The following is a 25,899-nucleotide window of genomic DNA, read 5'->3' as shown; positions in this document are numbered from 1 at the left end:
TGGCAGGAGGAGAGAAGCTGCAGAGAGGCGTGTAAGACTGGCTTTCATTTTGAAAAACCAGCAGTCAGTGGCTTTTACTGTGAAACAGTGGCTTTATGTAGCAGTTAGTGAGTTTTATTTTGGAAAATAACACACACACCTCTGATTGGTCTGCAGGTGTCGGAGGCATTCAGTGCCGGTGAGTTCCGGCTGCTCTACAAGTCGTGTCAGGTTGAGTCCTTCAGGTCAGATATTTGATCGATCCAACCTTTATTTTATTGATTGATTCTTTTGATCTGCTGGTAACAAATGTGCTGATGATTTTATTGATGCTCATTGTTGATCTGTGTCATCAGTCAGGGCAGCGTGGCCCTGACCTTCTCTCTCTGGTTCAATGAGCTGATTGATGAGAAGGAGGCAGAGCACCAACTGGGGGCGGGGCTTCAGGACATCAAGGGTGGAACTTTGGTGATCGACACAAACAGCATCAGTATCACAGGTGAGTCTGTGATGTCACAGAACTTCAGAAAAGGTGAGCACTGCAGGTAATAACAGCTGTTTAGGTCAGAGACATGGAGTAGCAGAAGAAAAACAGAAGAAGCTCAAAGCTGGACTGAAGGGTGGGGGTTAGTTCTGGTAATCACATGTTTCTGCCACAGAGATACACCATTTTCAATTTTATGGTCTATTACTGTTGCCATTTTACAGTTTTCCATTGTCATTTTTACGTACTTTTTTTACAGTGTAGATCAGGCATCAAACACAGTCTGTCAGGTCAAACAGGATTGACCATTATTTAACATTTAAAACTCAAAATAAGCAATATGAATTTGAATGACCAGAATACAGCAACTTTTTCCTCATCACATTAAATAAAATATAATATTTTTCTTCATAAATACATCACGGAAAATGATAACATTTGTGTCACGGTTGGGTGGTGTGGCAAGTAGGGTGGACCCAAAAGCAGAACTCCAAAACAGGACCGAATGTAGGTGAAGATTTACAAGATTTTACAAAAATGATCCAAAAATACACATTAACTAGGTAACTTAATATAACTGAAGAAATGTTCAGATGGCAGACTGGAACAAAACCACACCTCCGTGAGGGAGGACGTGACAAGGAACAAAGGGAAACGCAGACAATAAATACACCAGGAATGACGAGGGAAAACAGGAAACAGCTGGGGAGAAACAGGTGGACAAAATCATACTAATGAAACACAGGAAGCAAAACTCCACACAACACACAGGGAACGCAAGACTGTCAAAATAAAACAGGACACACAGAACAAGGTACACGCAGACTTAACACAGGGGGTTGGCACAGAAGAAAACTAAACATGGACCAAGGAACAGGGAAAAATACAGAAAAACAGACACAGGGGAGACAGGAACAAAGGGAACCTGAAAACCACAACTGATAAGGCCAGAACTAAGATGAATAAGGAAGATCAACACAAAACTAGAAAATAACAAAACCCCGTGAAAACAGAACAAGACACGAAATGCTGGGCATAAGGCCCAGAACCATGACAATTTGAAGCTGATGAAATTTTGCAGATTTCTTTTTTTAAGTGAAATCAGCAAAACGTCTTGAAACCAGAAGCATCAAGTTGTTTAGTTTCTTTCTTGCTTTCTATGAACTGACAGATTTCCTCAGGCAGCTCATCGCACCTGTGTGATGATTCACGTCACCAAACTCAGAAGCTGTTTCCTCCAGAAAGACTGAAACTGCTGCTGATTTCAACCTTTGCCTCTTATAAAGTTCACTGTCTGTGTTGTGGCGCGTTGTGTCTTCAGGACACAACAGCGTTTCCTGCTGTGTGAGCAGTGATGCACTGTCAGCTCACCTGTGCAGGTCTCCCTCTGCATCTTCTCCCATATCTGTCTCACCAATCCGCTGGTTTTAGCAGGCCAGGAGAAGAGACAGACAGTTTTCCTCTGATGTCAGTGAACAGGTCCGCTGCCTCCCACCTGTTTTCAAAGTCCACTTTTTGTTTGGCCATTTTGGGGGGGCTCAGTCTAGCTTATCGCTGTGCGCTGATCAGTGTGTCATTGGGAAAACAGGTTAGTGCACAGATCTTAAACTGTGCAGCAGCTGTCGGAGTTAATAATGGGATTTGTAGTATAAGTGGTGGGAGTGCTATTTACAGGCAAGCCATCAATAATAGCTATATGAAATTATCTTTCAGGCTGAATATAATTATATCGTGGGCTGGGCGTGGGCCATGAGTTTGGTACGTGTGTGTTAGATGTGCACTGCTCCAATTACCTCTTATTTATATAGTACAATGTGCTTGAGATAAAAGATAGAAACTTAAAACCTGTGCAGCGCGTGATCAAGCAGTGAGTGATGATAAACTAACACTAAACTTTAATAACTGGTCATTTTACTGTCAGCACACCAGAAAAATAAATTATGTTCACTGTTGATTAGTAATATTTGTGTCACTAGTTTGTGTGATAAAAATATTTCTGTGTAAAAGCTGCTGGTGTATCAGAGACCTCAGCGTCCTTTGGCATTGGTCCTGTGAAAGAAACATGACACACAGGTCTTTGTTTATGACCATTGTTGTTTACCAGTAAATAATGAAGGTTAATAATGAAGGTTTTCATGATGGTTATTATAATCCAGAGGTCATCAACTACATTTTAAAAGAGCTTTTTTTTAATGTGGATTTTATGATAAATTTAGTAATTTCATTTCACAGCCAATCGTGAGGCGCCTTTCTTTCAAAAATGTAAATATAGTAATTTACCTACTTTTTATAAATAATATTTAGTTTTGAGGTAAAACCAGAAAAATCTTCAGTGCGTCCTCTGCCCAGTGTGAATGAAGGCAAAAGGTGCAAATATCAGACTATGATAAAAAGATTTCGACATAGATTTACACAGTACAACTGCAATGGCACAAACTGGCAGCACATTTATTTTAACAATAACAGAATAGTAGATCCTGGGCCGCGAGGTTTGTGACAACTGAGGGACGGACGCAAACGGAGGCTGTGACCACATGGGGGTACACGCCAAGCCACCGAGCCACCTACCCATCTCGTCCCCCGCAAGCAGACCACATGAGAAACCCCCCACCAAAGGAGACGGAGACCTGCCCAGGCCGGGGAGTATCCTCGGCAGCTAACAAATGTGACACAAACTAAGAATTAACAGAGAATACTTAATAATTTATTTAATAATAAAGAGAACTCACATCAGAGCCAGGACTGTGACAGTAGCTCGTCTCAGTCCTGAACTAAAGAAGCAGAAGAAAATGGATCAAAACAGGAAACAATTCAACAAATAATTCTCAGATGAAGTGAGGTGATCCAGCTGTGTGTGGAAACTATCTATTTGCTTCACTTCAGTTTTATTTATATAGCAATAAGTAATGGTTTAATTTCTGCCACCTTAAAAGCTTGTGGTACATAGCCAGCTAATAAAGACAGATTTAAGATTGAAGCTTTAATTAATGGATGGACTTCTTTGAGCAGTCTATATGGGTCAAAGAAGCTCACCTCTGATACTGAGGTGAGTTCTTGAGAATATCGTGAACTTTTCTGTCAGTAAGCACTGCTGTTAGTGAAGTGGATCCATCATTATTGAACTTTGAGCAATCGGTGAATAAACTCTTACGTAATGTGAGACTGTAATGAAACTGTTTATCAGAGGAAAGTGGGATTTTTAGGACACTCAAACATTAGCTGGCACGATGTTAGCTTATAACCAGCTGTTGTTTTTGTGTAGCTGGCTCATTGTCAGCAGTCTGGAGACTTTGGGTCCCATGTCTAACCTGCTAAAAATCAGTAATTACAACATCAGGAATAATAAACATGTTTATGCACATTTATTTTTGGTAGAGCTCTGACGCCAGTTCAGGACTTCAGGCTTGAGGTGAGGAGGAAGAGGATGATATTTTCTGTTGTGTATTTGTTTCTTTGATGAACCTGGGAGAACATCTCATATGATAAAACATACAAATGATCTTGAGTCTGAAGGTGCAGTGTGATAGTGATAGTGACATTGTGATTACAGAGGGGTTGATGCCTGAGAGCTGTGTGAAAGTGTGATTTACTTAAAGGCTGGTTAATGGATCCAACTGAACTTTTGAATGTGTGTATTCATCCTCAGTCATGAGTCCAGGATAAGATTTGAACTCTCAGCAACACAAATTAGACTTTAAACCAGTTTCTGCTACAGCTTCAAATACACTAATATCTGATATCATAAACAAACTGTTTCTGCAGAGTACACGAATCCTGAGACAGCAACATCTGCACCTGCAACAGCATCTGCACCTGCAACAACTGCAGCAACATCTGGAACAACAGCCTCTGCAGGGACTAGCATCACCCCTACAAGAGGTGAGACCCCTTTGTTGGAAATATTTTTATTACCCCAATGCTGATATATACAGTTATTATTCCTACTTCTGTTTATTTGCAACTAAAGTGCTTTTTACACTGAAATAAAATCCATATTGTGAGTTTGAAGTGGTAGGAGGATTTGAGGCCTGTTGGAATTGCTCTTATTCATGTTCAGGAGCTTCTGCTGCCATTTGCTAGCTGTTTGCTGTGCAGGCACTCACAGATCATTCTCAAAGCTTACTTGTCTTCTGCCGTGGCCGCAGATTGAACTTCTTGCCTAATTCAAATTCATGCCTAGCTCAGCAGTTTGTTAAAATGCCTTCATCAGGGTTCAGTTTGAGGACACCTATCCCAACTGTGGCCAGAAAAGCATGAATCTGTCCTCACAACCAGCCCTTAGGCAAATTTGACCCTAAACTCTCTCCAGTGTTTGTCTAGTGTACGCACCGGGAAGTTTGTGCCCTTCTAGATAGTAGATGAGAGCCGCTATCGTACAGTCTACCTAATATGGCGGATGATTATGTCTCTAAAAAGTGCAGACTCAGCACAAATCTTGAACAATAGAAAGACGAAGAGTATAAATACCACGCTTAGAAGAGGAGTAGTAGTAGGGGAGAGGATGCAGTGATAGTCTTTGTCTGTGTTGTTTGTCTTTTTTCCAATAACTGCTAAGGCATAACCTCCCAGGAGGGCTTTTTGCTTTTTTGCTTTTGTGTTTGCATACTTCTGAATACTAGCAACTTCTTGCAACAGAGCTTGCTCATCACCATGTATCATTTGGACAGTTTGATTTTATTTGGACTCATACGTAATCTTAGCACGGGCTCTCCTCGGTCGGAGGAAAGATTGACGAGGAAGCCGAGGCACAGTCAACAGTTACTGTCTGTGTCTCTTTTGTAACTGTTTGTCTGCAAATAAAGATGTCTAATAAACAGCTTGTGCCAGAACCTGCTTAATCCAGTGATTTTTTTGGAAACTTTGGTTTTAATTGGGTCTGAATTTTCAGCCAAAAGGAGACCCCTAAAAATAGGACCAACACCTTCAGCTGCTTCCTTGCAGATGTTCTCGCAGGTGTTTGACCATTTTTCTGTTCTCTGTTTTCAGCCGTGTGTCCTCCTTATCAAACTTCCTGTGCTGATCATATGACATGTATCCTGGTCAGTCAGCTGTGCGATGGACTGGACGACTGTCCTGACGCCTCGGATGAAGCTGCCGCTCGCTGTGGTCAGTGGTGATTTTTCTTCTGATCTGATGTGTGCCCTGAGGTTTACCTGTAGAGATCCCGTGCAGGTGAACAATCACTGATAGTGAGTGAGAGTGTCAGCATGTGACTCCAGAGGTAAATTTTAGGAGCTACAGCGGGAAGTTTCTCAAATCCCAGCAGCAGAGCTGTGACATGGAAACAGAGTGTTCAGTGTCCTGGAATCTCTCTCTTCCATCTTCTTCATGTAGCCACACTGTAGTCCAGCTTCATATCAGCCCCTTTGGTACAGATGAAGTCTGTACCAAAGCCCTCTTCTGGACACAATATAGCAGAACGAGACTGAAAATTTTACGGAAGCCTTTGATCAAATAAGCAACATCCTCAATGAAGACATTGTGTCTCTTGAAATTTGGAAGGATGTGTAGGTGTCTCTCCTGCTTGACTCTGAAGACCTGGTGTACAAACAGTCCAGATACACACCAGGGTTATTATCATTAACAAAAACAAACAACGAAAACTGAAATTGAAAAAAACATTTTCCATAACTGAAATAAGTAAAAAATGGTAATTAAAAGGGAAAAATGATAACTAACAAACTGTATTGTGTGTTTACAAACTAACTAAAACGAACTGAAACCAAACTGTCAGTTTGTTTAAAGCCTTGTGAATATGAAATTTTTCTGCTCTAGCAGTTTTAGCTGGGAGCGCCATACAGCACCTCAGTGTGTGTGTGTGTGTGTGTGTGTGTGTGTGCACGTGTGTGTCTGCTCACTGCACCAGTGTGAAAAATAATGGCAGCAGTAAACATTGGGACAAAGCAGCAGAGTCCCATATTGGGGTTTTTTTGAGTACCATAGTGAGACAGAGGCGAGTGTCCTGTTGTGGATGATGGCAAAATATGTGGAACACTTCTCAGCTACAATGTAACGTACAATCCAACCTGACCTGCACCTCTCAAGAAACGTAAGTACAGGTCAGCTCCACGCAGCCCAGAATGATTCTGATCGGCCTGTTCAGCAGTGCAGAGTCCTCTTGTGTATTTCCGGCTACTTATCGCCACAGTTTTTGAATTTATCAGTGAGAGAATAACAATCAGGAATAATGAAGCATCAATGATGATCGTGTGGGAGTGGGAGGATGCACAAATAAAAATGCTACTGAGACTGAGCTGTCCATGCCACTGTGTGACACACAAATACAAACACACAATCTAGAAAAGCTATTATATGAGCTTTGATTCCTTCAAAGAGTTCAATTTGCTTTTGTGAAACATTTGCTGATGTTATGCACATGTAGGTGTTAATCTACTGCACTGATGCTGAAGTTTATTGGGAGTTTATGTTTTCTTTGTTTCTCCTCGTCGATGTCTCGTGATGTTGAAGGAATTTAAAGAAGAGTGTGTGCTGCTTAAGCCTTTAGGTTTCTGCGTGTTCGTTTATCGAACAGGAATGACACAAACAACGGAATAAGGAGTCCAATTGTTACATTTAATTAAGCCATTTCAAACAGTTTACAGATTAATCTGGATCAGGACTGCATGCCATGTGTGTGTGACATGAAGTGCTGAAAGATTCTAATTCAACTTACAATTTCATATAGTTATAGTTTATCTATCTTGATTACATCATTATTCAAAACAATATGTGGAAAACAGAGAACTTCAACAACAGGGTGACCTCGACGTCTCCATTTCTATCATTGTGTCTCCATCAGAGTGGTTCATTGTACAGTCAGAACACAAAGTTCATGATGACACAAAATATTATAAGCTTCTGTATTTTTAATCAGTTATCTTTATCTTTCAATCAAAAACAAATTTCTCAGGCAAGTAAATGTACATTTGGTAAGGGGACACATATACCATGAAACTCATTTCCTTCAATCCCCCTTTTGACCTCAGACCTTTCTGAGGTCAACTTCACCAGCCTGACCTGTGGTGGTGAGCCAGGACTGCACTCGTGTGTCTATTGTGTGGAACAGAAAACCAAGATGGCGCCACTGTGTACGGCCTGCCGTCAGCTGTTCTGTGTATTGTTTGCTGTCGCTCTGTTCCTGGTAGTCATCTGCCCAGATGTCTCCGCTTTGATCACCTACGATCGGCAGACACTTCTAAACCTCCAGTTTGTTTTGGTACCAGCATATACTGTAAAGAAAAACTCAACGATTTTTCCTCCACACCTATCGGATGTACCTGAGAATTTGCGCCGGCTGCCCAGTGCTCCGGTCCCCAACAAACGCCAGAGGAGACACGGAAAGCGGGGAGGTATCGCGGTGCGGGTCAAAACTTACCTGAGACTCCTAGGTTTATCTGTTCATTACCCCCTGGATGGTGGTCTTTGCCGCCTCAAGGCTGTTGGGCTGCCTGTGGATTTCGGGCGGCGCTGGATCAGGCCGATTGTCCCACCTGTCATCCTGGAGACTCGGCGTCTCTCGTCCTGGCGCAGGATGCGGGATCGTGGAGGCGGCGTAAACCATGCTAACCTTCGCCTGTTGAAGCGGGCCCCGGCCTCAGCTAACAAGGATCTGGTCATCCGAATGGCCCTACTAAATGCTAGATCGTTAGCCAACAAAACTTTCCTTCTCAATGACTTTTTCATCGCACAGCAGTTGGATTTTATGTTTGTGACTGAGACGTGGCTTCATGCTGGTGAGTCTGCACCTTTTTCCGAACTTTTACCTCCCGGCTGTTCTTTCTTCAGCTCCCCGCGGATCTCTGGAAAAGGTGGAGGACTTGCTTCAATATTTAAATGCAGTTTTCGCTGTCGTCAGGTCTCGGCAGACCTGTACGCCAGCTTTGAACTGCAGCTGTTGGAGATAAACTCTTCCCCCTCGGTGCTCTGCGCGGTGATTTACCGACCACCGAAGTGCACGAAGGACTTCATCGGTGACTTTGCTGACTTGCTGACGGGTCTCATACTAAAATATGACCGTATTTTAATTGTTGGCGACTTTAATATTCATGTGTGTTGTGAGAGTGGTCCACTGGTTAAAGAATTTGCCTCGCTTATTGACTCTTTTAACTTAACACAACTCGTGTGTGGTCCCACTCATGAAAAAGGTCACACACTGGATCTGGTGTTGTCTTATGGACTTAGAGTCTGCATCACAGGGATACGTGACTGTGGTATATCGGACCATTTTCCTGTTTTATTTACAGCAGCGCTCCCCAGCTCTGGGATAAATAGAGTATCCTCTACACGTCGTGTGCGCTTGGTTAACTCTTCATGCGCTGCTGATTTTGCAGCTGCTTTTAAAAACTCTGACTTAAGCAATTTGGATTTTTGCTTGAGCCTGAATACCAAGGACTTCACTAACTCTTTTATATCTGCTTGCACTGCTGTACTGGACTGTATTGCCCCTTTTACAACCAAACGCACCAAACCTTCCTCCCAGCCCTGGCTGGATGAGACAACCCGCGCTCTCAGACGTGAGTGCAGACGCGCTGAGAGAAGGTGGAAAAAGGATAAGCTCCATGTCTCCTTAGAGATCCTGCGTAACTGTTTATTGAAATACCAGAAAGCAGTAAAATATGCAAAGTCTGCTTATTTCTCTAACATTGTTTCAAGTAACAGTCACAGGCCTCATTTTCTTTTTAGTGTTTTTAATTCACTCACTGATCCTCGCTGTAATGTAAACCAAGCGAAGGTCTGTCCTGCACTGAGCGAAAACTTTAAGAAATTTTTTGTGGAAAAAATTTCTGCCCTCAGGCCTTCATCACCTCAGGCTGAAACAGACTCATCTGCACCTCCTCACAGCAGAGCTGTCTTTGAGCAGTTTGAGCCTGTCACACTCTCCACACTAAAGGAGGTAATTCAAAATATGAGACCTGTAAACTCTCCCACAGACTGTGTTCCGTCTCGCCTTTTTAAAGAGGCTTTTGATTCAGTGGGACCAACTATCCTCGCTCTGATTAACAGTGCGCTTGCATCTGGTTGTGTTCCAGCTGCCTTTAAACATGCAGTTGTACAGCCTCTAATCAAGAAGAAGAACCTTGACCCTGATGTTCTTTCAAATTACAGACCAATTTCTAAATTACCATTTTTATCCAAGGTTCTTGAAAAAGTTGTTTTTAAGCAACTTCAAGCATTTTTAAGTGAACATGGAATGTGGGAAAAGTTTCAGTCAGGTTTTAGAATGCGTCACAGCACAGAGACGGCTCTTTTAAGAGTTTTTAACGATCTGCTTTTAACTGTGGACTCTGGTAGTCCTGCAGTTTTAGTACTTCTAGATCTGTCAGCTGCCTTTGACACTGTGGACCACGAGATCCTTCTATCCCGCCTAGAACATGAAATTGGCATTAAAGGCACGGTTCTGACTTGGTTCAGATCATATCTTACTGATAGAAGTTTCTCTGTCCATCTAGGAGACTGTTTTTCTACCACAGCAAAGCTTTCTTGTGGAGTGCCTCAGGGGTCCATTCTGGGCCCAATTCTTTTCTCATTGTATATGTTGCCTTTAGGGTCGATTTTTAGGAAACATAATATTTGTTTCCACTGTTTTGCTGACGACATCCAGGTGTATATGCCCATCAAACTGAACAGCAGAGATCCATGGGAACCCCTGCTGAACTGTCTAAGTGACATCAAGTCCTGGATGAGAAACAATTTCCTAAAACTTAATGAAAGCAAAACCGAGGTCATATGCTTTGGTAAATTTGACCCCTCAAGCTACTCCTCTGGCACTCCGAGTCATTTGGCTCCTCACTGTCGTGATGCTGTGAAAAATCTGGGTGTCATTTTAGATAGTAGTTTTAAAATGGAGAAGCAAGTAAGTGCTGTTACCAAAATCAGTTTTTACCAACTCAGAGTTATTGCCAAGGTAAAACCTTATCTCCCACAGCAGGACCTGGAAAAAGTTATTCATGCTTTTATTACTTCCCGCCTGGACTACTGTAATTCTCTGTACTTTGGCATAGATCAATCATCTGTGCGCCACCTGCAGGTAGTCCAGAATGCGGCAGCTCGTCTTTTAACCGGTTTAAAAAAGCATGAACACATTACCCCAGTCCTGTCATCCCTTCACTGGCTCCCTGTCCATTTTAGAATCGATTTTAAGATTTTATTGCTTACTTTTAAAGCCTTAAACGGACTGGCACCTTTGTATCTGTCTGAGCTGCTTCACTGTCACACCCCTGTAAGAGCTCTGAGGTCATCAAACCAGCTGCTCTTACAGAGGCCTAAAACTAGACTAAAACAGAGAGGTGATCGAGCTTTTGCAGCAGCAGCACCAAAGCTATGGAACGATCTACCTCTCCATATTCGCACAGCTCAGACGATACACACATTTAAATCTCTATTAAAAACACATTTCTTTTCCTTGGCATTTGGCTGCAGTGCTACCTCCTTTTAGATGATTGTTTTATGGTATTTTATGGTACTTGTTTTAAACGTTTTAATTTTTAATTTTCTTATGTTATTTATTGTTCTTAATGTTTTTATTTATTTATTTTTATTTTATTATTTTATTTATTTATTTATATATTTTTATTTTTATTTAGTATAGTCCTTGGGGTTACAGATCTTGTACAGCACTTTGGTCAACGTCGTTGTTTTAAATGTGCTTTATAAATAAACTTGACTTGACTTGACTGGTGTTAAGAGCCAGAAGAGGATTCCTGTGAAAACTAATCTTATACTATTGTGACTGTAAATTTAATAAAAAAAATAGACAGGGTTTAATAATGTCATATTTATAATGGATGTACCTACTTTCTATACTTTCTTATGGCCTGAAAAACAAAAAGAAAATAAGCATTATTCTTTTATATGTCAATGTTGTTCAGTGAAGTGGATTAGCATTTAAATTTAATCAGTCCAAAGTAAATTCTGCATATAAATTGGCCCACATGACAAACAGTAACATGAAACAGTCACTATCTAATAATTTGCCTCAAATTCATTTAAAAAATGTGGATTGCATCCCTTCAGGATCAAATCCAGTTCCATGATGAAAATCTTACTGCAAACATAAAGAAATGATCACTGATCAGTGCACAGGTAATAGTTATATATGCAGCCTTCTTTCAGCCTTCAGCACAGCCTGCTCATATTCACCAAAGCCCTGGATGTTCAAACCACAGTAGTCAGCACTCGTCTCTGGAGATGCATTCCTGCACCTCTTTAGACATCAGCTGTTCACATCTGGCCGTCATCCTGGTTAGTTTCCTGTTAAAGGCTCACAATGTCTCAGGTATAATCTCAGGTACCTGTGGAAAAAGTCCAGTGAAGAAAGTTCAAATTTTTCCCTCTCAATTAAACAAAATACCATGAACTGCAGGTTTTGTGGGTCAGTAACTAAATTTGCACAAACTAAGACAGGACATCAAAATGCCCATAAATATTCTAAGTGTCATGTCCTGGACCGTCTGCCCAGCATTTTGTGTTAAGCTTTATTTTTCCTGAGTTTCAGTCCCCAGTTTGTTTTGATGTCTTGTTCCCTTTGTCCCTGTCTCCCCTATATCTTGGTCTTGTGTCTGTTTTGTCATCTTGTTCCGTATGTTTTCCTGGTGTCAAGTCTGCGTTTTTGTCTCCCTCTTCTGTCTTCCTGTTTTACTTTGATAGTTGTTTGGTCGATGTCTGTTATCTTCAGTTTTGCTTCCCCCCGTCAAGGTAATCAGCGTCACCTGTGTTCCCACCTGTTTCCTCTTCCCTCATCAGCCCTTCTGTGTATTTATGTCCTTTGTTTTCTCTGCCTGTTGTTGTGTCGTTGATGTTGTTGCGTCAGTGTTCCTGTGCTGTGTGTGTCCCTGTGTCCTGGTTTGGTATTAGTTCTGGCACTTATCCACCTCCTGTGTAGCTGTGTTTTGGTCTCTTCTATTTTCACAATAAATCCACCTTTTTATTCGAACCTTCGTCCGAGTCTGCATCCTGGGGTCCTATCCTGCCCGCCACACACACTCAAGTCATGACACTAAGGATGTATTTATTCAATGGCTTTTATTATAAAACTTTTATTTTGTTTATCAGCCTGACAAAATGATCCTACAATTTAATATACCACTAGTTTACTAATTTACTAACTCCGCAGCCTCCTTTAGCAGTAACGGTACTTGTAATAAATGTAGTCTGTTTGTAGCTCTGGAGGCCAGGCTTTCTGAATTGGAGACTCAGCTCTGCACCCTGAAAAATCCTGTATGTAGCCAGGCCCCTGTAGCGGGTGCAGAGCTTAGCCGCCGTTAGCTCCCCCCCAGCAGATCCCGAGCAGCAGGGAAAACAGGCCGGCTGGGTGACGGTGAGGAGGAAGCGTAGTCCTAAGCAGAAGCCCCGGGTACACCACCAACCTGTTCACGTCTCTAACCGTTTTTCTCCACTCGGCGACACACCCGCCGAGGAACAAACTCTGGTTATTGGCGACTCTGTTTTGAGAAACGTGAAGCTAGAGACACCGGCGACCATAGTCAAATGTCTTCCAGGGGCCAGAGCAGGCGACATTCATGGAAATTTGAAACTGCTGGCTAAGGCTAATCGTAGATTTGGTAAGATCGTTATTCACGTCGGCAGTAATGACACCCGGTTACGCCAATCGGAGGTCACTAAAATTAACACTGACTAGGTGTGTCCCACTTTGGATGGAGCAGCTCTCATTTCTAGAAATCTGGCCAAATTTATTAACCCTAAAACCTGACTACCCAGGGTTGAGACCAGGAAGCAGAGTTGCAGTCTTACACGCCTCTCTGCAGCTTCTCTCCTCCTGCCATCCCCCCAAAACCCCATCCCCACAGAGTCGGTGCCTGCTCCCAGACCACCAAAAAACAAAGCTAAAATCAGCAAAAAGCTATTTAAGCATAAAAATTAAAAAACAATAAATAATACAGCTTCATCAACTGCACCAAAGAATGAAACAATTAAATGTGGATTGTTAAACATTAGGTCTCTCTCTTCCAAGTCCCTATTAGTAAATGATTTAATAATTGATCAACATATTGATTTATTCTGCCTTACAGAAACCTGGTCACAGCAGGATGAATATGTTAGTTTAAATGAATCAACACCCCCGAGTCACAGTAACTGTCAGAATGCTCGAAGCACAGGTCGAGGAGGAGGAGTAGCAGCAATCTTCAATTCCAGCTTATTAATTAATCACAGACCCAGAGCTCATCAAGGGCAGGAAGTGGAAGGTTTTGGACTGGCCTGCAGCCTACAGAACATTTTAGCTGCTAAAGAGGAGACTGAAAGCCCCCAGAACAAACAACTGAAAGATGCTGCGGTGAAAGCCTGGAAAAGCACCACAGAAGAACAATGCAAAAGTTTAGTGATGTCAGTGGGTCACAGGCTCGATCCTGTTATTGCAAGAAATGGGTATCATCTTAGATGTTGATCATTTGTCTCATATTGATTTTTTTATGTCAAACTCAAATGTTTTCAGTCTACAGCAAAAATAAAGGGACTAGCCTCACTGTTCCAATACTTTTGGAGGGTAGTGTAGCATTCCAGTTTACTCCCAAACAGAGACGTCCTGTGATGCTGTCATCACTCTTGTATCCATAGCAACAGCATGTGATGGACAGTTTGTGCTGAGAGGCCTGAAAGGTTCATTCAGTTCATCGAAGTCAGACAAGTACAACAGCAGCTTCTGTCGCTGGATCATCAGGTCAGACCATGACACACACTCTTAACACACACTGTGTAACACACTGTGTAACACACAGAGTGCAACAGACATATCGCCACCCAGAAATGTTTGGTTCTTTGTAAACACACATTAAAACCGGGGGTTTGTTTCAGGGAGAAACAGAGTTGTGTTGTTTTTAGGGTCGATGATGGCCTTTCGGTTCAGGTCACCTTCCCTCAGTTTGAAACTGAAGAAAACACAGACACTCTGAGGCTTTATGAAGGAGTGGGACCAAACAAAGTGCTCACAGGTGAACTCCACACTCAGTTTGAACAGACCTCATATATGTGTGATTGCAGTTGTGTTGCTAGCTGCAAAAATATTTGCCCCCTGGGGATAATAAAGATTTCTTTGACCTCACCTGCTCTCTTAATCTGATGACTCATTTCCTGTGTTAATATGATTGGCAGCTCAGTTCTCAGGCTCCACCCCTCCTGGAATTGTCTGGCTGCTGACCGACCAATCGACTGTGGAGTTCACCTCTGATGATTTCAACAGTCTGTCAGGGTTCACAGCCATATACAGCACTGCCGACATCTCCACACTGTCCAGTAAGATGTGATAAACAGAAGATGAAGTGTTCTCGGAGAGTTCACTTTACCTGATGTGTGTCTGTGTGTAGATGAGGAGAAGCTCACCTGCAACTTCGAGCAAGGCATGTGTTTCTGGAGGCAGCAGCGGGACGATGATGGTGACTGGTTTAGAATCAGAGGCCCCTCTTTTCCTTCTTTAACCGGCCCCAGTGTCGACCACACATTGGGTAACAGCTCAGGTGAGTTTCATCTGGAGGACATTGCTGCTGAATCACCAGTCAGTGTGGTAAAGAATGATTCCCATTTATCAGTTTGTATTGAACATCATCAGGGTTCTACATTGTCACTTCTATGAGTCCTGGCCAATGGGAGAAGAGCTTCAGGATCTACAGCCTCCCTCTGACTCCATCCACACAGTCCATGTGTCTGAGTTTCTGGTAAACAACAGGAAATTAATATACAAGTATACAATTAAAGTTCTGTTTAGTAGTTTAGGGTTTAGGTGGTGGGCACTCGTGTGATAACATTTATTTATGAACCAGCAGTAGCAGAATCACCCTGTAAGGATTCAGCTAATTCAAACTAATTCCAAACTTCAGACATATACATACATACACATCATCTGGGCCAATCCAGAAAACATAACATTGACTCTTTCATGCAAAGGCAACCTGTTAAGTAGAAAGAGACCCTTTGCATTACAGAAGCCCCTAAAACTTGATTTCCAAAAGCTAACAAAGCCAAAATAAGCAGGCTAGTAGAAATGTATACAGAGGAGATGTTGCTCATTCCTACAGTTTGCTGTTGCACAGCATCATGCAGAAGCAGCAGTGAGTGTAAACAGGCTGAAACACTAAGAGGGTATCAGCTGGGAATTTAGCTGAGTGGGTTTGCATTCAGTTTGTGTAAATGTCAGAAAAGTAAAGTCCAGTTACACCAGCATTAAAATCAGTTAAGATAGATGGTGAAGACATTTAAATCAGAATAATTAATGACATTATAAGAAGTCTCCGTTGTGGTTTGGCCTGAACAGCCTGATGGTAGAAGATGTGAAATGTTATGCAGTGTCTGATTTGCCTAAAGGTTTGGAGACTGATCCTCACAGTCCTACTTTCTTTTCACTCTCCAGGTGAGTCCAAGCATTCTGTTAATTTAGCTGCAGCCATACAATTCGTAAAAACTGCTGCATATAAAACTGCATCATCAGCGAACAGGTGTAGTGTGATTACTGTTCATAACTCTGTGGGCAGGTACCACATGTTTGGACTGGATGTCCACCAGCTCAGAGTCCTGCTCCTGACGGGTCCTGATGACGTTACCGTGGTGTTCCAGAAAGATGGTAACTATGGCGACACCTGGAACTACGGCCAGGTGACCCTTAATCTGACATTAGAGGCTACGGTCAGTGACATCACACAGAGGGTCCACAAATTAATCAGGCGATCAATTAGAAATTGATTGGTGTGACCTCTGACCTCTGAAGGTAGTGTTTGAAGCTCTGAAGAAAGCAGGAATGTTGAATGACATTGCACTAGATGACATCACACTGACCTCTGATGCCTGTGGACCCACCGCCCCTGAACCCACCAATGTACCACCTCCAACGACCACACCCCCTATACCAGGTGAGAAACAAAGCACGCCTTCATACCGGATCCAATCTCATTGTATATCCTGTATAATGACAATAAAGGCATTCTATTCTATTCTATTCTATTCTATTCAGATAAGACAAAGCATGTAAACTGAACATTTTAATCTGATAATTAGATGATCAGTATTCACGCAACTGTACACACACCTGTGATCTTGATGCTCTTTAACTCCTCCCCCTCTGTTGTCTGTTTGCCCCAGCTGACTGCGGAGGGCCCTTTGACCTCTGGGAGCCAAACTCCACATTCAGCTCACCAAATTATCCACAGTCCTATGGGAATAATGCAGAATGTGCGTACACCTGTCTGTTTTAAGCCTTTTATTTACACACGATCCCTGATTTCATCTGAGAAGATGTGACATTTTACCTGGTAGTAGGTGGTAACTACCCATGATGCTGTGCTGCTGCAGGTCTGTGGACTCTGCATGCTGTAGAAGGTCACAATATTCAGCTCCACTTCCTGGACTTTGACACTGAAGCAGCCAGTGACATGGTGGAGGTGCGGGATGGGGCAGGGCCTAACTCCACCTTACTGGGTGAGGATGTGTGCTACCCACAATCTTCTGCAGCTTTATACTCACCTGAAAATGTGCAGGTGGATTAACTTTGAGCCAGTTATTAGCTTTTCTTTTCTTTTCCAGCGGTCCTCACAGGAAATGGCCCCACCCATGACTTGTTCTCAACAGCCAATCAGATGACAGTGTGGTTCTATACAGACAGTTCAGTTTATGGGCGAGGATTCAGAGCCAACTTCACCTCTGGGGTCAACCTTGGATCACCAGGTGAGCTCATCACAAGTGAAGACACACACTAAAGGTGTATTGATTGATTACTGACAGTTTATGTGACATGTAAACAGCTCCGTGTGCTGAAGGTCAGTTCCAGTGTCAGATAGGAAGTTGTATCCATGGTAACAGTCAATGTGACGGTGTGGTCGACTGTCCCGACGGCTCTGATGAAGCCAAATGTGGTGAGTCACTGATAATTAATGCCAATAATCAATACACACAATCAACTGTGAGTTTGTAAATGGTAAACGGACTAGTTCTTATATAGCGCTTTTCTACTCAGTATGAGCACTCAAAGCGCTTATACAACATGTTTTACATTCACCCATGCACTCCCATTCATACAAGCACTTCCATGTTTACTAAGCTAAGTGCTTTTAATTGGCTAACATTCACACGCATTCATACTCCGACGGGACGGTCGGAGAGCAACTTGGGGTTAAGTATCTTGCCCAAGGATACATTGGCATGTAGCCTGGAGTAGCCAGGAATCGAACTGCTGACCTTCCGATCAGTAGGTGACCTGCTCTACCTACTGAGCTACAGCCACCCCTGTACTGCACCTAAATTCTCACTGTGTAAATCTACAAAGAATCCAATGATTTTTAAATATTTTATATATTTTTAAAGTCAGTGTTTAATATAAATCAGCTCAAAGAAAAGGACGAGAGCACAGAATAAAATGAGCACCGTGGAGGACGAACGAACTGACGGAGAATGACTGTCCCGGCTGGTCCTTAAATACCTCGCCGTCAATGAGCAGAGCACTCACAGGTGTGAACTCCAGCTGCCTTGGAGGATACCAATCCCACCCATCTTGTCACCTAGAAGGTGAACAGACTGCTGAAAACCCCCATACCAGCCTGGCACCATGACAGTATCGCTGCTATCAAACTACAAAAATGGCCGAACGGGGTGGAGTGGAACGCTCTGTGACCTGGAGGGGTGGGGGCATGAAATGTCTCATTCACATTTAAAGAGAGTGCACCAAAACGAGCTGCTCTAAGACGCGCCTCAGAACAGGTGTAAAAAAGGGGTCTGTGGAGCTGCAATAACGAGGAATTCAGACCAAAGCATTGCAGTTCTACTTTATACAGACCACAAGTGGATGATTTACATATGAAAAGGAAGGATTTAAAAGCATGATATGGCCCTTTTAAATGAATTCAAAATGTCATGTCTGACTGGCTTAAAAGAGTTTCTGAGTTAATGATCTGGAGGATTCAGCTCTCTGTGACAGAATGTGTGGGGAAACAGTTTGAGAGGTTTTCAACATGAAATGAGAAAGAATCAGTGATTCCATCATCTGCTGTTTGTCATCTGATGAAAAGATTCTGAGAAATGTGAGCACACAGGGAGCAGCTGATGGTGCTGTTCAGACCCTCAGACTTGATTCAATTCAGTTCAGTTTTATTATATAGGTGCTTTGTATTGTAAAAGCCTGCAATAATTACTGAGAAAACCCAACAGTCAAAACGACCTCCTATGAGCAGTACTTGGCGACAGTGGGAAGGAAAAACTCCCTTTAACAAGAAGAAACCTCCAGCAGAACCAGGCTCAGGGAGGGGGGGTCATCTGCTGGGACTGGTTGGGCTGAGGGGGGAGAGACAGGACAAAAGACATGCTGTGAAAGAGAGCCAGAGATTAATCATAATTAATGGTTAAATACAGAGTGGAGTATAACCAAAATAAATAAGATGAATAAAAAGAAACAGTGCATTATGGGAACCCCTCAGCAGCCTAGGCCTATAGCAGCATAACTAAGGGAGGGTTAGTTAGCAGCATAACTAAGGGAGGGTTCAGGGTCACTTGATCCAGCCTTGCACAAATGCAAAAAAAGCGGTCCTACATATTTGTTTAATATGTGCATTGAAGGACATATCCTGGTCAAAAATGACTCCAAGATTTCTCACAGTGTTACTGGAGGCCAAAGTAATGCCATCCAGAGTAAGTATCTGGTTTGACACCATGTTTCTAAGATTTGTGGGGCCGAGTACAAGAATTTCAGTTTGATCTGAATTTAGAAGCAGGAAATTAGAGGTCATCCAGGCCTTAATGTTTTCAAGACATTCCTGCAGTTTAACTAATTGATGTGTGTCATCTGGCTTCATTGATAGATAAAGCTGAGTATCATCTGCATAACAATGAAAATTGATGCAATGCTTTCTAATAATACTGCCTAAGGGAAGCATGTATAATGTAAATAGAATCGGTCCTAGCACAGAACCCTGTGGAACTCCATAATTAACCTTAGATTCTATATGTTGCTACTGTTGGTTATGCATGTAGATTCCATGTAGATGCTAGTATCTTCTGTTAAGTAAGACCAGCAAATGGCAGACAATGTTGCACATTGTTTAATTGTTTATATCCTTATTTTTATTTTATTGTTGTAGAACCACACACAAACAACAAGGCCTAGAGGTGCTACTGTCTGGAGGCTATATCATTAAGCCCGAAGTGGAACAGGAAATAAACTTAATTAAGACCAATCTGCTCAAGAGCATTTTCATTGATGCACCATGTGATCACACTAATTGACCAGCAACTTTTCCCTGGCAGCCAAGTGTAAATCAATCCGAATTTGTTACATTAGAAGAATGTCATCATTGGATTTTGTTTGTGTGTCAGTTGTGTGGAAGGGAAATGGTTCCAGTCAGCTCCAGGTTCAGATCGTCTCCTCTCTATTCACTGTGTGCGGTGACACCTCGAACCTGTCTCACCTGTCTAACTTCATCTGTCAGTATCTCGGATACAGGTAACTACTTCCTTTGGACTTCTAGAAATTCAACCAAAATGTTTGTGTGATAAGTACAGTTTGACTTTTAAATGCAAAAATCCTCAAGAAGAATGTTTTTCTTACCCATAATGTTCCAGCTGAACTGAAGGTTCCAGCAGAAACAAGAACTATAGGGTTCTGCAGGCTCAGATCTGGTTTTTGTTCCCCTGCAGGTCTGGGGAGGCCTCAGTGCTGCCGGCTCGGCCACAAGACTCACCATTTGCACTTATCACAGTCACCAGTGATGGGACATTGGAAACCAAAATCAGGTACCACGAATCAGAAGCATAACTAGAACTACAACTAGAACCAGATCTAGAAGCAGAAAAACAGTAAGAACTACAATGAAATGTACAGCTGTGTTTAAAAAGTAGTGTGAACACTGAGTAAAATGTAAATAAAGGCAGAAAATGCTGAGCTGTAAATGAGTAAAAGTTTATTAAATGGTCCAAAGAAATGTTATGAAATATAAAGTACAGTAACTCTGCTCCTGCTACCCTGACCCCTGAGCTCAGTAACACTCTCCTGGTACAGGTCTTCTTCGTGATGTTCTGTGTGGATGTTGATGCTGTTATTTTGTTACAGTGAAACCTGCCGCAGTGAAGAAGTGATGTCACTGACATGTGATAACCAGCGTGAGTACTCTCAGAAACACTCATGGTTGCATCACACTGACATGTTTCAGCCTCAGTAAATATGGGTTTTTTGTTACCTTACGCGATGTGTTTCAGCGTGTGGAGTCCGTCAGGTCACAAATGTCTCGAGGGAGGTGAACCAATCAGAAGACAGGACACCTGGAGATGAAGGTGAGAACATAAATATCCTGATCCCAGATGATCCTGGTCCTTGTCAGTCTGACTGTAGCCAGATGTGTTTGTGCTAACCCTCAGGCGCTGTCTACGTGGTGGGCGGGGTTAATGCAATGGAGGGGGCATGGCCATGGATCGTGTCACTTCATTGGAGGGGGCGTCATGTCTGCGGAGCTTCAGTGATTGGCAGGGATTGGCTGCTGACTGCTGCTCACTGCGTCTACGGGTGAGAGACTTAGCCCACAGCTGCCACCTGCAGAGGGTGCTAAGTTGTTGTGTTGATGTTGGACATGGAGACATAGACCCACTTCTGTCTCTGCAGGAAGAACGTCCACCTGGAGTCGTGGTCAGTGCTTCTCGGTCTTCATGCTCAGAGCGACCAAAATTCAGAGGGTGTTCAAACCCGACGAGTCGATCACGTTGTCTTCAACAAACAGTACAACAGACAGACCAAACAGGCTGACATCGCCATGATGCATCTTCAGCAGCCAATCAACTTCACCCGTCAGTAGCAGCATAAACACAAAGGTGTGAGTGGAGTTGGACTAGAGTGCTGATGAACATATGTGTGTGTGTGTGTTTCAGAGTGGGTTCAGCCAGTGTGTTTACCACCTGAAGGTCAGAGTTTCACAGCAGGAAGAAAATGTTTCATTGCTGGCTGGGGACGAGACACTGAAGGTAATGTAGCCCCATGCTGCTTGACCTTTGACCTCCACAGACTCCTGTGCAGGACCACCTGTAGTTTATCATAAAGTTCATTACAATGAAAGCTGCAGTTTCTCTGCCATCCAGCAAGGGTGACAGTGAGTCAGTCCACATAGACCAGCAGAAATAAACATGTTTACAGCTGATACAGAAACTGCTTTGGTCTCTGTGGATAATCGTCCGCTTCATAACTTTTTATAACTCACCTGTTTAAACTGGATCGTGTTTATCAGTTTATTTAAAGCCTTGTGGACTGATATGAAATCACTTTTTCAGCTCTAGCAGTTTTAGGTGGGAGTGCCATCCGGCACTTCGCTGTGTGTGTGTGTGTGTGTGTCTGCTTACCACGCCAGGCTGCAAAATAATGGCAGCTGTAAAAGTTGGGAGAAAGCCGCAGAGTGCCATATGGGGTTTCTTTCACAGACTCGAGTGTCTTGTTGTGGATGATGGCAAAATGTCATCGATGTAACCTGACGTGCATGCAACGATTGCAATGAGCCTGTTCAGCACCACTGATTCCTCATATGCATTTCCAGCTACGTTACACTGCAGCTTTTGAAATTATCAGTGAGAGAAAAATAATCATCATCTCACTATAAGGAATAATAATCAAAGCATTAATGTCAGCAAATTCCTACAGGGCAGTGGTATTTAAATAAAATTTTAAGAGGTCCAGTCAGACAAAATTTCATGAAGCCAAGGCCTGGAAGTCCAATTATTTAATGTGATTTATACATATATATATATATATATATATATATATATATATATATATATATATATATATATATCCATCCATCCATCCATTCGCTTCCGCTTATCCTGTTCAGGATCGCGGGGGGGGCTGGAGCCTATCCCAGCTGTCATAGGGCGAGAGGCAGGGTACACCCTGAACAGGTCGCCAGCCTGTCACAGGGCCAACACACAAAGACAAACAACCTTTCACACTCACTTTCACACTCTCATTCACACCTATGGGCAATTTAGAGTAGCCAATTAACCTAACCCCAGTAAGTGCTGGGGTTATATATATATATATATATATATGGTTTTGCTCCTTTTTATGACTTTTTAATTTTGGTTTTCGGTTTCATGCTTAGTTTTAGTCAAGTCAAGTTTATTTATAAAGCACATTTAAAACAACGACGTTGACCAAAGTGCTGTACAAGATCTGTAACCCCAAGGACTATACTAAATAAAAATAAAAATATATAAATAAATAAATAAAATAATAAAATAAAAATAAATAAATAAAAACATTAAGAACAATAAATAACATAAGAAAATTAAAAATTAAAACGTTTAAAACAAGTACCATAAAAATACCATAAAACAATCATCTAAAAGGAGGTAGCACTGCAGCCAAATGCCAAGGAAAAGAAATGTGTTTTTAATAGAGATTTAAATGTGTGTATCGTCTGAGCTGTGCGGATATGGAGAGGTAGATCGTTCCATAGCTTTGGTGCTGCTGCTGCAAAAGCTCGATCACCTCTCTGTTTTAGTCTAGTTTTAGGCCTCTGTAAGAGCAGCTGGTTCGATGACCTCAGAGCTCTTACAGGGGTGTGACAGTGAAGCAGCTCAGACAGATACAAAGGTGCCAGTCCGTTTAAGGCTTTAAAAGTAAGCAATAAAATCTTAAAATCGATTCTAAAACGGACAGGGAGCCAGTGAAGGGATGACAGGACTGGGGTAATGTGTTCATGCTTTTTTAAACCGGTTAAAATGAAAATGAATGAGTTTTAGTTTAGTTTATGTTAGTTTTTAGTTTTTCATACTTTCTGAGGTGCAAGAGTGACTATTGTGTAATAGAAACTAGTCAAAAGATATTGTTTTAAAAATTAAATAAAACAAACTGAACTCTTTGAAGGAGTCAAAGGTCAAATCCAGCTGCATCCTGATGTTATCCACCACATGAACCTGCTCAGAGAGCTAGCTTGGTTAGCTGCTCTAATTAGCCTTCAGGGTCTTTGCGGCCTCTGTACAACCTACAGAAGTGGCTGACCTCATGTCCACATTTATGCTTGTGTAGCTGGATTGTGTGTGTTAATTACCTTTTGGTGCTGGTGTTTTTTGTTTTTTTTTTCGCCCTTTGTGCTCAGTTTATTGGCTGCAAACATATTTGTCCCTGTTTTTACACTTTCTTCATTCCCTCACATCCATCCCGACAGTTTCAGCAGTCTCCCTCCAGGAATATGCTGACATTTGTGAGTCCTTATATTGATGCATTGATTATTATTTCTGATCATTATTCTCTGACTGGTAAATTCAAACACTGCGGTGAAAAGTAGCTGGAAATGCACAAGGACTGAACAGGTTAATCACAGCGCTGTGGGAGACCCCTTTGTGGGACTCTGCCAATTCCTTGCAGACCAGCGCGGTGAGCACACACACAGCTGCCCGATGGCGCTCCCAGCTTTAACTGCTAGAGCGGAAAAAAATTATTTCATATCAGTCCACAAGGGTTTTAAACGAAACAACAAAAACGAAGGTCATTTTATATATGATTACAGTTAGTTCTGTAAATTCACAATACAGTTTTGGTTAGCTGTCATTTTTTCCTTTTAATTATAGTTTTTATTTATTTCAGTCAACAAAAATGTTTTTTCATTTTCAGTTTTCCTTATTTCATTCCTTTTTGTTAACTATATTTTGTTTTTCGTTTTCAAAATTGATTTTTTAATTTTCATTTTATACTATGTAAATATAAACAATGTCAAATGAATCATATTTCTCTTTGAAATCAGAACAGATAAGAAATAACCAATCAAATGAATAACTGATCTATTTTTTGTTTTTTGATGTCGGTTTTCAAAACGGAAAAATGAATGACCCAAAAGTACACGGACCCAAGTGCTGAGAGTTCAGTTTGTTTTTGTTTACAACGGTGATTCCCAAAGTGTTATCTGGGGCCCCCTGATGGGCTGCACAGGTACTGCAGTTGGGCTCCAGTGCAAGGGTGGGCTGAAAAGTTGATAAGCTGACTAAGAAGGAGTTATCACACAGTAATTAAATTTGGCATGCCTAAAATCAGTGTTGTAGTCAAGACCACCTAACCTGAGACCAATACAAGACCAAGACCAGTGCCCCACTCTAAATGATACAATAAAATGTGAAACAAGATAAAAATCACTTCTCAATTTGATCTGAAAGATCCACATTCCCATAAAAACACTTGGATATTAAACACTCAGAGCTGAAATAAATTTAACCATCTTTATTTAATACTCCTGGGTGACTTCCATCACGTATCACAGAATGTAAAACAATTATTCATAGTTCATCACAGTAGTCTTAACTTTAATCTGCCTTTCATAAACAATACATAAAATTATGTTGTTTTTAAACCAACAACAATCTTTGCAAAAACGGGTGCTATTTCAAAACCATATCGCTAAATGTGTAAAAATGGCAAACAATTATCGACAGCAAGAACTAAAGCCACAAGTTTGTCTCTTATACAGGTTAATGCTGCAGTATGTAACTTTATTAAAAAAAAATCTGTTTTTTACATATTTATTAAAACTGTCACCGTGTCACAACAGTATGAGACAGATAATCTTTGAAAAAAATTGAGCTCCTCCACCTCCTCTCTGTAATGATGTGCAAATTGATACTGAAATATCGATACTTCCAGTACCAGACCTTTATCATTTAAAATCAATTCTCAAATCCAAGTATCAATGCTTAAATTCTTCAGTCATTTGAGATAATGTATCTTAACAAGAACACATTAGAAAGTAACAGAATTATTGAGATCTTGCCTAAATGAGACGGGGTTGATGGGAACTCTTTTTTCCACCTGGTAAGTGTGTAAGGGGCTGGACACACGGGGAGCGACCTCGCTCCCTCTCATTCATTTCCTATGGAGCGTGTGTGATGAGGTGACAATCGCTTGCCCTCCTCCAGCCAAGCGACTAGCGAAATTCGTGCATGTGAAATTTTGAGCTTGTACACGTAGACATGTACACACAAGCAAGTGACGCAACACAACAAAGTTGAAAAATGTTCATCATTTATCGGTGTCGCGTGCCACTAAAACCATTCACCGAGGGTTTCATTGACTGACCAATGAGCGGAGAGTCTGCAACCATTTTCAACATGGAGGAAAGGATCATTTTAACTGTGTTTGACTTTCCTATATTATATGACACTTCATGCAGTGATTATCAAGATACACATAAAAAGGCAGCCGTATGGGAACATGTTGGCTGACCTTAAACAGAAGGATAGAGAGGATTTTTGTGCTATTATAGGATGAACCCAAGGTTGTTGTTAGGTTCAGACCACCGTTAAATAAAGGAAGACACAGAAACCCGTAGCTGATCTTTGTACCTGCAGGGAGAGTCTCCGTCAGCCAACACGCGTGTGTGTATGTCTGAGGGAGAGTCTGAACCTTCTTCCTGCTTGGCTCTTTTATTTTAGCATCACATGAGTTTACACAAAGCTCAGGTAACAACATCACTCACTTCACA

The 25,899-nt window shown here is 41.9% G+C and overlaps 1 protein-coding gene across 1 annotated transcript in view; it reads left to right on the top strand.

Annotated features, from left to right (window-relative positions):
• Nucleotides 1–25,899, top strand: part of tmprss15 (transmembrane serine protease 15) — a 45,630-nt gene that overhangs the window by 1,700 nt on the left and 18,031 nt on the right. Inside the window, exons 3-24 of the mRNA XM_030747138.1 lie at nucleotides 157–224; nucleotides 336–478; nucleotides 4,226–4,342; nucleotides 5,450–5,569; nucleotides 14,036–14,138; nucleotides 14,300–14,409; nucleotides 14,570–14,710; nucleotides 14,782–14,931; nucleotides 15,024–15,129; nucleotides 15,943–16,093; nucleotides 16,176–16,317; nucleotides 16,547–16,636; nucleotides 16,757–16,882; nucleotides 16,988–17,128; nucleotides 17,206–17,316; nucleotides 19,766–19,892; nucleotides 20,087–20,182; nucleotides 20,499–20,548; nucleotides 20,645–20,719; nucleotides 20,804–20,948; nucleotides 21,045–21,226; nucleotides 21,308–21,400. Of these exons, the coding sequence (XP_030602998.1) occupies nucleotides 157–224; nucleotides 336–478; nucleotides 4,226–4,342; nucleotides 5,450–5,569; nucleotides 14,036–14,138; nucleotides 14,300–14,409; nucleotides 14,570–14,710; nucleotides 14,782–14,931; nucleotides 15,024–15,129; nucleotides 15,943–16,093; nucleotides 16,176–16,317; nucleotides 16,547–16,636; nucleotides 16,757–16,882; nucleotides 16,988–17,128; nucleotides 17,206–17,316; nucleotides 19,766–19,892; nucleotides 20,087–20,182; nucleotides 20,499–20,548; nucleotides 20,645–20,719; nucleotides 20,804–20,948; nucleotides 21,045–21,226; nucleotides 21,308–21,400 (2,587 nt within the window). The remainder of the gene's footprint in view (nucleotides 1–156; nucleotides 225–335; nucleotides 479–4,225; nucleotides 4,343–5,449; nucleotides 5,570–14,035; nucleotides 14,139–14,299; nucleotides 14,410–14,569; nucleotides 14,711–14,781; nucleotides 14,932–15,023; nucleotides 15,130–15,942; nucleotides 16,094–16,175; nucleotides 16,318–16,546; nucleotides 16,637–16,756; nucleotides 16,883–16,987; nucleotides 17,129–17,205; nucleotides 17,317–19,765; nucleotides 19,893–20,086; nucleotides 20,183–20,498; nucleotides 20,549–20,644; nucleotides 20,720–20,803; nucleotides 20,949–21,044; nucleotides 21,227–21,307; nucleotides 21,401–25,899) is intronic.

Source organism: Archocentrus centrarchus, chromosome 14 (assembly GCF_007364275.1).
Source record: "Archocentrus centrarchus isolate MPI-CPG fArcCen1 chromosome 14, fArcCen1, whole genome shotgun sequence".
Taxonomy (NCBI): domain Eukaryota; kingdom Metazoa; phylum Chordata; class Actinopteri; order Cichliformes; family Cichlidae; genus Archocentrus; species Archocentrus centrarchus.
This window is presented reverse-complemented; position numbering and strand designations above follow the sequence as displayed.